Source organism: Bubalus kerabau, chromosome 1, assembly GCF_029407905.1.
Source record: "Bubalus kerabau isolate K-KA32 ecotype Philippines breed swamp buffalo chromosome 1, PCC_UOA_SB_1v2, whole genome shotgun sequence".
Lineage (NCBI taxonomy): Eukaryota > Metazoa > Chordata > Mammalia > Artiodactyla > Bovidae > Bubalus > Bubalus kerabau.
The window spans coordinates 257521551-257533899 of NC_073624.1; the positions used below are offsets into that span (position 1 = coordinate 257521551).

At 40.5% G+C, this 12349-nt stretch overlaps 1 protein-coding gene across 4 annotated transcripts in view; it reads right to left on the reverse strand.

Annotated features, from left to right (window-relative positions):
- The window catches only part of TMEM161B (transmembrane protein 161B), a 182014-nt gene extending 172521 nt beyond the window's left edge, over positions 1-9493 (reverse strand). For all 4 annotated transcript variants that reach the window (XM_055563693.1, XM_055563685.1, XM_055563669.1 and 1 more), the window contains exon 1: positions 9233-9493. In XM_055563693.1, the coding sequence (XP_055419668.1) occupies positions 9233-9265 (33 nt within the window). In that variant the 5' untranslated portion in view covers positions 9266-9493. The remainder of the gene's footprint in view (positions 1-9232) is intronic.
- Between the last annotated feature and the right edge of the window lie 2856 nt (positions 9494-12349).

Genomic DNA, 12349 nt, shown 5'->3' on the forward strand with positions numbered 1-12349 from the left:
TCCAGATGGCAGACGGAGCCTGACCTGGGGAGGTACATATTTCTTCTACTCATGCTTCATTAGCTAACCTATCTACGTGATGGGATGGGAAATGGAGTCCTTTTTGTTTTTTGTTTTTTTGCCCAAGAGGAAAGCATAGTGGCCAGCTGGCAGTCTCCTCATACACCTGGATAATACTCTCCTAAGCTTGGAAAAGTTTACCAATAGAAAGAGCTGGATGCCCACGAGGTCCCCACAATGGAGAACGTGATCAAAATCACTTATGGGGTATCAGAGGTCCTCTGTTGGTGAGGTTCAGTTAGGCATTTTGAAAATTTTGAAAAATTTCCACTGAGAAAGAGTGGAAGATTTTGATATCACATTAGCCATGTCACTCATCACTGAAGAAAGGGAGGGAAGTCTTGGATTCATCAATGCAGCAACACCAGAGCTCATGAGATAGCAATTGTTGCACTTAGAAAACTTAACCTGGAAGCAGGCAGAAGTCCATTCAAAGGCATAGGTTTACTTCTAGTCATATCTCTTTTCTGGAGAGAAGAAAATAAATGATAGTTTTATCTGCTAACTTCAGCGGGTGGGTCAGTCCTACTTGGATTTAGAAGAGAGGAGAACACCAAGCACATTTAAGCAGAATTATTTCATTTGACCTTTTCCCCCTAAAATGACATCTGCAGGTTTCTAATAGAGATTTTTGTTTGTGTGCTTCATGAAGAATATCCTTAACTTCTTTATGAAAGTACCTTAGTAAAAATGTCACCTCATATACATATTATAAATATTATGCATCAAAGACAATACACTTTTGGAATCCTTCTCCATTTTAAGTTCACTTTGTAGTTACTTTATAAGCCATCCAAAAAAAAGTCAGTTGTATTAGGTTATTTTCATACCTTGATTTTTACCCAAAGTAGCTTTAGCTAGCTTGACCACTCAAATCTAATGTGATTTCAAATGATTTCTGGTTCTTTCAAAACATTAAATCCATGAATTGACACCTTTGAAGTTATTTAAAGAAGTTTGCCACAGGCTTTAAAATTCTAAAAACAGTTCTAAAAATATTTCAGGTAGTTGCAACAACTTTGAATTAAATGTCTAACTTCTTAAAGAGAAAGCTTGGCAAGAAAAAATTCATTTAATGTTTAAGTTTGGTAAACTTGATGTTAAAACACAACAACAAAATGAACATTGCTATAGAGTGAACTTATATAAGGAATTAAATAGTAAATGACCTCAGATATGCAGATGACACCACCCTTATGGCAGAAAGTGAAGAGGAACTAAAAAGCCTCTTGATGAAAGTGAAAGAGGAGAGTGAAAAAGTTGGCTTAAAGCTCAACATTCAGAAAACTAAGATCATGGCATCTGGTCCCATCACTTCATGGCAAATAAATGGGGAAACAGTGGAAACACTATCAAACTTTATTTTGGGAGGCTCCAAAATCACTGCAGATGGTGACTGCAGCCATGAAATTAAAAGACGCTTACTCCTTGGAAGGAAAGTTATGACCAACCTGGATAGCATATTCAAAAGCAGAGATATTACTTTGCCAACAAAGGTCCGTCTAGTCAAGGCTATGGTTTTTTCTGTGGTCATGTGTGGATGTGAGAGTTGGACTGTGAAGAAGGCTGAGCGCCAAAGAATTGATGCTTTTGAACTGTGGTGTTGGAGAAGACTCTTGAGAGTCCCTTGGACTGCAAGGAGATCCAACCAGTCCATTCTGAAGGAGATCAGCCCTGGGATTTCTTTGGAAGGAATGATGCTAAAGCTGAAACTCCAGTACTTTGACCACCTGATGCGAAGAGTTGACTTATTGGAAAAGACTCTGATGCTGGGAGGGATTGGGGGCAGGAGGAAAAGGGGACGACAGAGGATGAGATGGCTGGATGGCATCACTGACTCGATGGATGTGAGTCTGAGTGAACTCCGGGAGTTGGTGATGGACAGGAAGGCCCGGCGTGCCTCGATTCATGGGGTCGCAAAGAGTCGGACATGACTGAGTGACTCAACTGAATGAAAAGTAAAGCAGTTATATAGATAATTGCTTTATCTAATAATTTCTCCTTGTGCTTATTTTGTATATTTCATCACAGTCATATATACACAGTTTAAAATATGAAATAGATTTATAAGCCTTGTTATGGAGAAATGGTAGTCTCCTGCCCCCTCTCTCACTGTTCTAGTTTCTCTTTTCCAAAAGCACTTCCACCATTTGGAGCTAATCTTTGGATATTTACCTCCATGAATCTAAATAGCACACTGCAGAGCCTCTTCTTGCTTTCACATTTTCGGGTATTATCTACAGATCTCCTGCAATGGAAGTTGAAGATCCAGCTCACTTTCCTCTTCGTGCCCCTGTAATACCTGCACAACCTTCCTGTTCTCTCATTCTCCATTTATATTTATACCCCACTTTGGTACTGACATTATTATCACTGTGTAAACACTATTCATAGCTATTGTTGTTCAGTTACCACGTTGTGTCTGACTCTTTCTAACGCCATGGACTGCAGCATGCCAGGCTTCCCTGTCCCTCATTGTCTCCCAGAGGTTGCTCATTCATGCTACATAATGTAGTAAATCAGGATTTCTTTCCCTTTTTCTATAATTTTTAATAATCATCTTATGTTGCTATTTTCTTAGTTTTTTTCTAGATTATCTACCACTAATTCAAAACTGTCAGTGGTCTGAATTCCTCTCTCAAGTACATTAAGATGCAGTAAGTCCATGCGGTCGCAGAGTCGGACACGACTGAGCAACTGAACCAAACTGAACTGAAGTATTCTATTAATTTCATTCCCCATTCTGAATTTCCTTCTATAGAAGAAATGTTTCTTGAAGCCTTCCAACTTTCCCTATCCTGAGTGTGTTGCCTTCTCAACCCTGCATTACAGCTGTTTGGGATCTTCCTTTAGCATGATCCTGGGCTTCCCTTTGCCTTTTTCCTCTGCTAATTCTCCTGTCTTCTCCTTCTTTACTTTCTCCCCTTTCTGATGGGGCAAATTTCAGGCTTTTCTTTGAGAAAAGGTGCATCAGAAATGATTGAGATCTTTAATGTTGAAAGTATCCTGAATCTAAATTGAATAGTTTTTCTACATATAGAATTCAAGTGTAGAAATCATTTTGTTTAATATATTTTAAGGCATTCCTACATTACCTTTGAGGTTTAAGTAGTTCTATTTAGACTTTCAATGCTATTTTCATCTCTGATCTTCTGTTTGGGAAAAGGCCTCCCATAGCAGCTTATCAGATCTTCCTATGGTTCACTGTTACCATCTTTATGCTGGCATGCAGTGATTTCTTTCAGTCTGAAAAATCATGTGTTTCAAGCCTGAATAACTTTCTTGTATTATATCTTTAGTGATTCTCTCCTCTCTTGTGGTAGGCAGACTTCTAATCCAGTCCCCATGAATCCCACTCCATGGTATACATACCCTCACAGAATCTCTTCTCCTTAAGTGTAGATAAGACTTTTAATTGATTCTAACCAACAGAATATGACAAAGAGAATAAAATGGCACCCTCATGATTATATAATGTTAAAGGGCAAAGGTGAAGGGATTTTGCAAATGTAATATAGATCCCTAATCAAATGACCTTAAATTAATCCAAAAGAGAGATTATCTTGGGTGGGCCTGACCTGGTAGGTAAGTAAGGACTCAGAGGTAAAACTTGCTCTTTCTTGCTGGCCTTGAAAAAGCAAGCTTCCATGAGTTCTAGAGCTATAAAGAAATAAATTCTACCAAGAAACACACGAGCCTTAGAAGAGAACAGTGAGCCTCTGAAGAGACCCCAGCCCCAATGATGCCTTCACTGGAGCCCTGTGAAACCCTGAGCAGAGGACCCCTGCTGTGGGTACTGGGCTCCTGGCCAAGGAAACTGTGGGATAACAAGCATACATTGTCTTATGGTGCTGCATCTGCAGTAATTTGTTATGTAGCAACATAAAATACTTCTCTCTTCCCCATCCCAATTTGTTTTTTCTGTTCTCCTGAGCTAGTCATCTTTTTTTTTCTTTTTCATCTGTTTTTCTGTTCTACTCTCTGGGAAATTTCTTCAGAAATTTTAATCTCTCCTTTCTTATAATCTCTTTTTCATTTCTGTTTATATATATAGGGCTTTGCTGGTGGCTCAGACAGAAAAGGGAGAAGGAAATGGCAACCCACTCCAGTACTCTTGCCTGGAAAATTCCATGGATGCCGGAGCCTGGTAGGCTACAGTCCATGGGGTTGCAAAGAGTTGGACACGACTGAGTGACTTCAATTTCTTTCTTTCTATAGCTCCTTTTGTAGAAGGAAATGGCAACCCACTCCAGTGTTCTTGCCTGGAGAATCCCATGGACAGAGGGGCCTGGTGGGCTTCAGTCTACGGGGTTGCAAAGAGTCAGACACAACTAAGCAACTAACACACACACACATACACACACAGCAAAGAATGTGCCTGCAATGCAGGAGACTTGGGTTCATCCCTGAGTCTGGAAGATCCTCTGGAGAAGGGAATGGCAACCCACTCCAGTATTCTTGCCTGGAGAATTTCATGGACAGAGAAATCTGGCAGGCTGCAGTCCATGGGGTCACGAGAGTCAGACATGACTGAGTGACTATCACTATCACTATATAATTCCAATAGCTTGGAATTATACAGTCTATTAATGTTCTAATTTTTATAGTATCCTATTTTTGCTTCATGGTTGCCATATCTATTTTTTTACCCTTCTGAAGATATTAATGATTTATGTTTGTTTTTTTATTTTTAAATTGAAGGATAATTGCTTTACGGAATTTTGTTTTCTATCAAACCTCAACATGTATCAGCCATAGGTATACATATACCCCCTCCCCTTTGAACTTCCCTCCCATCTCCCTCCCTACCCTACCCTTCTAGGTTGATTCAGAGCCCCTGTTTGAGTTCCCTAAGACATACAGCAAATTCCCGTTGGCTATCTATTTTACATATGGTAATGTAAGTTTCTATGTTACTCTCTCCATACATCTCACCCTCTCCTCCCTTCTCCCCATGTCCATAAGTCTATTCTCTATGTCTGTTTCTCCATTGCTGTCCTACAAATAAATTATTCAGTACCATTTTTCTAGAGTCCATACATATGCTTTAGTATACGATATTTATCTTTCTCTTTCTGACTTACTTCACTCTATATAATAGGCTCTAGGTTCATCCACCTCATTAGAACTGACTCAAATGCATTCCTTTTTATGGCTGAGCAATATTCCACTGTGTATATGTGTATTAATGGTGTGATTTGTTTTTGTTTTGGGGTTTTCTTCTTCATGCAGAGCATGTTTCCTCCAAGATGTTATTATCTGTTGCTTTATTTTGGTGTATTTCAAATTAAATATTTCTCTCCAATGAAAGACAATCTGTGTGTATTTGTATGTATCTGTGTATGTGTAGTGGTGTTGAGCTGGATATAAGGAAGTGTCTTATCCAACAGTTTTACTTAGGGTGACCTGGTTTGATTGTTTAGTTGGGGGGCATAGAATGGCTCCCTTCATATCTCAGTTGGTAAATCATCTGCCTGCAATGCAGGAGACTGGGGTTCAATTCCCCAGTTCGGAAGATCCCCTGGAGAAGGGAATGGCAACCCACTCTAGTATTCTTGCCTGGAGAACCCCATGGACAGAGGAGCCTGGAGGGCTACAGTCCATGGGGTCACAAGAGTCAGACACGACTTAGCTACTAAACCACCATGATAGAATGTTGGTATATTTAACCTTTTTCTTTTGGGCTGGTCAGACTGTGCAGGTAAAGATCTTCTAATCTCCTGCCTGAGGGTAATAAAAGTCTGCCAGAATAATAATAATAAAAGTCCAGAATAATATTCTGGAAGGTGGGTAGGTAAAGAAGGTTGAGGTTTTCAGCATTTAGCATGCCTCTTTCTATTTACTTTCCCTGCTTTTTTATCCTAGCCTCACCCAGCCAAGAGCCCCTGTGTCTTGCCTTCACCAGAGATGAGATCTCCGGCCCTCTGACATGATTGTGGGGTTGGGGTGGGGGTGATGGTTGCCTAGATGCTGGAAACTGGTGCCGTGGTTGAGAGATCTGGCAGCTTTTCAGATGTTCAGCAGATCTTTCTACTTTACCTACCTCTCCATCCCTCTTCAGGCTCATTTCCAGAAACATCTAGCACTGCCACATTTTTTGCTGTAAAATTGAGTCCACAGGTTTCCTCTTTGCTGGCTCAGGATCTGTATTCTCAGGGCCACTGAGTTCTCACTACCACTCATTCACTTGCTTTCCAGCCTCTAGGTTGCTTGTTTGCTTGTTTGTTTGTTCTGCTCTTCCATTATCTCTGTCCCTGTTGCTTTGTGCTTCCTAAAAATATCTCTTTTGCCATTTCTAGGCTTTGGGAAAAAAGTAAAAGTAGATTTCTTTATTCATTTTGCCGTATTTACCATTAAGTTTGTTTTCATTTTGCTGGAAAAATTTTATGGTTTTGTGGGGAAAAGATATTCTAGACAATTACTCTACTGGAAAATAAACACACCAAAGATCCACCTGCCTTATCTTTTCTGAGATCTATCCGAGAAAGTACCTTTGTTCTTTTTTCCCCTCAAAGCCTTGACTCGTGTCATTAAATTGATTAAACAGTTTTAGAGAAGAGTTCTTGCTTCTGGAGAGATAAAGAACATTTATTTGTCAATAAATATATGGACTCTGAAAGAAGTAAATGCCTTTTCATTGATAATTAATTTTTCATGCTCACATAAAACCAGCATCTTCCACCTGCAGACTGATTATTTGAAACACTATTACTTGAAACTGAGGTTTCTTTCTGTTCGTGTTGCCTTTATTCCATTGTTGACAGCCTAGTCCATCAAACCAGAAGAGCTGCTGACCAAATGATTAAGAACCAACACTGCCTTTGTCTTTTGTGTTTGGTTCTTAGTACTTGTTCACGTAGCAGCTATCCAAAACAAAAGTTAAGCCAAACTGTAGTTGGAGAAAAATGTTCATCATGTAAGGAATTTTCTCCCTGAAAATGTGGTCCTATGTATTTGGCAAGTTTTAAGAACATCAGCAAAAAGATGAAATCAACTGGCATTTAAGAACATCTCTCCAGGCAGCATCTGTTTGATTCTCCCAACATCTCTAACCTTGGCAGAGACAGTCTTGCAATATCTGTTTGTATTTTGAGGACCCTTATGAAATTCACTTCTCTAAGCAGTGTCTCGATAGTGTATTCAAGGGATTTTTCTCTAAGTTATAAATCGCCTATATCTGTGAGTAATGTCACCTCTTCAGAGAAGTCTTTCCTGCTCCCCCATCCAAAATTGTCCTCTGCCTGCAGCCTGCAACTCTCTTTTTCATTTTATTTATAACCTCACTACCTGAAATTATGTTACTCATTATTTACCTACTTTTGCTGTCTAAATACTCCCACCAGAGGTAAATTCCACCAAAGCAGGGGCCTTGTTTGCCTTGTTCTCCAAGGACCCTGGCTCCTCACAGTGGCCTTTGCACTTCCTTCTTCAGCTCCAGTTTTTCCCCAACTGTTCATATTACTTGCTCCCTCACATCCTTCCTGCCCCAATTCAAATATCACCTTTGCAGAGAGGCTTCCCTGACCCTATGTCTCATGTTGGTCTCTTCCAATTACTCTCTTTTTCCATCAGGGCCTACAGTCGCAAGCAATCAATAGTGACTCTGATCGGTTAAGCAGAAAAGGAGTTTAACAGAAGGATATTTTGTGGCTTACTGAATTGTTGAAAGGGCTGGAGAGCTAGGCTTAAGTTTCCAAACTACTGAAGAGGATTAGAACAAGCCTCACCCAAATGGCTCACTTTGGAATATGGATTTGAGTTCAGACAATGCAGGAAGAATTTTTTTACCTCCCTGATAACTGCCTGAAAGAATTCAGACAGAGGGCCTGGTCCAGGAAGAGAACTATCTCCAGAGCTAACTACAAAAACTTACGAGCAAGGATTGGTAACCTGGGGAAACCCACAGAGCTTATTTGTTCAAAGGACTCTCTGAGTCCCATTGTCTCTGCATGGCGTGGCAAACATTTATGTACCAAACACTTGCTCTTGCATCTTCCTGTGAACTGTCTTCCTTTCCTTTGAAGCCCTAGATCTCCTTCTTGACTCAGAATGGCATGTAAGTCTCAATTGCCTGACTGTCAGGGAGCATCTCATTGTCTTTGCAGGGTTCCCATACGTATGTAATTAAATCTGTTTTTCTCCTGTCAGTCTTATGTCGATTTAATTAATAGACCAGCCAAAAGAATCTAGAAAGGTAAAGGAAAAATTCTTCTTCCCCTATACTAATATCCAAAACTCTGTTGTCAAACTGATTTGATAAAGGAATAACTAGCTGCTAAGGACATGTTGGCTCTCTTGTGTCAGGTATTACCTTGTCCCCTCAGCTGCTATTATAGGAAGGTAGGGAAGTGGGGAGGGAAAGATGGAGAGGTGAGATGAGAAATTTCCCAGTCCTTTTTTGCATCACAGCACCTGATTCACATTACAGCATTATTGTTGTGCAGTCACTAAGTCATGTCTGACTCTTTGTAACCCCATGGGCTGCAGTGCGCCAGGCTTCCTTGTCCTTCACTATCTTCTGGAGTTTGCTCAAATTCATGTCCATTGAGTCAGTGATGCTACCTAAGCATCTCATCCTCTGTCGCCTCCTTCTCCTCCTGCCCTCAATCTTTCCCAGCATCAGGGTAGTTTTCAATCCATCACAGGTGTATCCAATTAGCAGAACCTAAGTGATATGCCTGTGCTCTAGTTTACATGCAAGGAGACATTAAAAAAAACTCCTGTGTGGGGAGTTACTCTTTCCCTAACACCAAAACGTACACAGAGGCACACTCTCAAAGCACTGAATGAAGCACTGAAAAATTTTCAGTCGTGACCATTACCGTCTCTATCATATTACTTTATTTCCATCACAGCATTATTAGAACATTTAAATGACCTGTTTGGAGAAGGCAATGGCAACCCTCTCCAGTGTTCTTGCCTGGAGAATCCCATGGACAGAGGAGCCTCATGGGCTTCAGTCCATGGGGTCACAAAGAGTTGGACATGACTGAGTTACTAGGCAAAACGATCTGTTGCGTGCATATTTTTATTGTATTATATTGTATTTATTTTGTTGTATTACTAGAATACAAGCACAAAAAAGATAGGGGTTATATTTGTTTCTTATTGCTGCTGTGACAAATTGCCATAGACTTACTGGCTTAAAACAAAGCCAAATGTGTTATCTTACCATTCTGGAGATCAGAAATCTGACAGGCTTCATTGGGTTAATATCAAGGTGTCAGCAGAGCTATAGTCCTTTCTGGAGGCTCTGGGGCATTTTCTTGCCTTTTCCAGCTTTTAGAAACCATCTGTATTCTCTGACTCATGGCCTCTTCCTTCATCTTTAGAGCCAGCAATAGCAGCTGAGTCCCTCATATATTTTGAACCAGTCTTTCTTCCTCTGTCTCATCTGACTCACAGCCTGAAAGGTTCTCAGGTTTTTTAAGGACTTGTGATTAGATTAGGCCCACCTGGATAATCTGAGTCTCCCATCTGTAGGTCCCTAATTTTAATCAACCTGCAAAATCCCTTTTGCCAGGTCAGGTAACCTAGTCCCAGGTTCTGGGAAAGTAGGGTGTGAACATCTTTGGGGGCCAGTATTCAGCCTAACACCACAAGCTTGTTTTCTGTCTTCATTCTTATATCCCCTGACTCTCAAACCATGTCTGCCACCTACTCAATAAATATCAAGGGGATGAGGAACCTAGATAATGGCAGAGTTGGATCAAATTCTCTGTGCTCACTACTGTCTCACACCCAGCCTGCTATGTCTGGTAGAAGAGGAAGAAGTTTTGGATGGCAAAACTCTATCAACAGCTCAAAAGGGAACTGGCTGGCAAGGATGCTTCACTCAGATTCCTTTCCACACCTGCCCAGTGTGCCATGCTGAGTTTTTTGACCCGGAAGGCTGGTGGAAAATATGGGGCCAGAACCACAAACTCTCTACCATGGAATCACATTTTGGTATACCCTCCCAAATTTCTTGGTGGTTTAAAACTGTCTCCCACTTTTCATCATTCCCCCTCTGTTCACTGCCCTGAATCCTTTCCATAAACAATAAAACTGACACAGGGTTAATTAACATCCTCCTAGAACCCAGAATCAAGAAAACTAACTCTTCATCTGAAGTAATTCATACTGAAATAGGAATGGCTGATAAGTCGATTGCTTATATTTTGAAAGTAGAACAATTATCCAAATTAGCTTATTCATTAGGGTGGGATTATGTCTGTTCTGTTCCCTCACGGGACTCTACCACAGTGCCTAACAGGAAATGAGCACTCAGCATTTGCTGACTGAGAAAATATTAGGAGACAGCGGCTTTGAATAGGGAAACCATTTTAGTGCCCATGTTTTTCTTCGACTGTCTCTGTCTTCACTTATTTTGACAGGCAGAAAAATAAGGCCAATGTTTTCCAGTTTTGTCTTTTCTTCATTACTTATAAAGATTGCTTGAGCCTAACAAACAGATGGTTTGGGACTTGGGGGTTTTTGACTTAGAATTTCTCTCCCCTCAAAAGATGTTTAAAAATTTTTTTTCTGGAATTGTTCATTGTTGTTGTTTCATCGCTCAGTTATGTCTGACTCTTCTGTGACCCTATGGACTGTAGCCCGCCAGGCTCCTCTGTCCCTAGGATTTCCCACAAAAGAAAAGTGGAACGGGTTGCCATTCCCTTCTCGAGGGGATCTTCCTGACCTAGGGATCAAACCTGTGGCTCCTTCGTTGGCAGGTGAATTCTTTACCACTGAGCCCAGAACTGTTTGGAACATGCCCTACTAAAAGAATAAGCCCATGAGCAGAGAATTCCAATGCAATCCTCTGTGGCACTTAGCACTGGCTGAACTGAATCTGGGAAGGAATGTGTACAATGCAGAGCCTAGAGTAAAAGTCCAGGTTTCTAATTTAGACTCAGACAGTTGTGTGATCCCTTGCAAGTTATTTAATTGCTTTGATGATTTATTTTCTCCCACTATTTCCTCATCTTACTCTAAGACTGCTAATCTGTGAGGTTTAAGATCTTCAGTGAACGTTGTACTGAACTGTTTTCAAACAAAATCGAAATGTCAACAATGATACAAATTATACAGGCTATAACTGTGTTGCATTTGCAGAAGGAGATGTAAGGTGCAATATATAAAATATGAGCTACGTGGTTGCAATGAACAATGCTCGAGTATAATCTTGTTTTACTTTTAAGTGAGTTCATCCATGTTCCAGGTAAAAGCTAAACACAGAAAATAGCATGGGCTCATGCTTAAGGGGAAATGCATAATCATGCCCACTGGGGAAATGGAACAATCGAGATGTAGCTGTAACAGCTATCCTGCTTACCAGGCCTCTCTTGCCCACCTTCTCCTTCCTTTTGTCATTCTCTTCTTCTGGGGGTACACCTTCACTGGCAAGGAGTATAAAAAGCTATTACAAAAAGAAACTGGTAAAGTGATAAAGTATTGACCCAGTGGGCAAGGAAATGAATTATATAACTATAGAATGCTGTGTGGGAAAATACGTACAGACAGGAGATGCATAAAAAGAGTCACTGTGCATGTTATTAGCTTGGACAGGAGTTAAAGAAAAAAAAAAACATCACCTCACTTTTTCTCCGCCTTATTTTTCTGGGTACATTTGACAGCTCCGACTTGCTCCGTGATGCTCTCGTCTTTATTTCACATCTTTTTGGTTCATCTTTCTTCCATTCCTTCCACAGCTTTTAAGCCCTCAACTCAAACTAAAAAAAAAAAAAAAACAAGGAGGAGGAGGAAGAAGAATCACAGGATCAGGGGTTGGGGCTTGCTCATAACTCGGCATGACTCAGAGGAGTCTGTTTCTGGCACTTATGTTTCTACCCCTGGAAACTGGGCAGAATAACACTTGTCCCAGCCACAAAACAGGAACCTGTGACCACCAAGCAGGAGGACATGTGCCAAAGCTAACCTCTTCGGTGTCATCGTCACTTTCTCCTCGCCAATCTCTCTTTAACTTGCTGGAAGCCTTGGTTGTGTGCTTCCTGCCCTGCCTTTTGATCCACAGCCACAACCCTTACTCGCCCACCCCTGTAAAATGATTTTTTTTTTTTTTTTTGCCTATGGCATCAACTGGTTTTAGTCTTTCTTCTTCTTTCATATTTTCAGTTCAAGTGAACTAATAATTCATCAATATCCATAATCTATTTATCTACAACTTTTTAAGAAGCCACATAAAATCTCATTCCCATGTGAGCTTAAAATGCCAATTCTAATTGGAACCATGTGACATTTTCTTTAAGATCTATTAATCATACTTACAAATAAGAAAACTTAATTT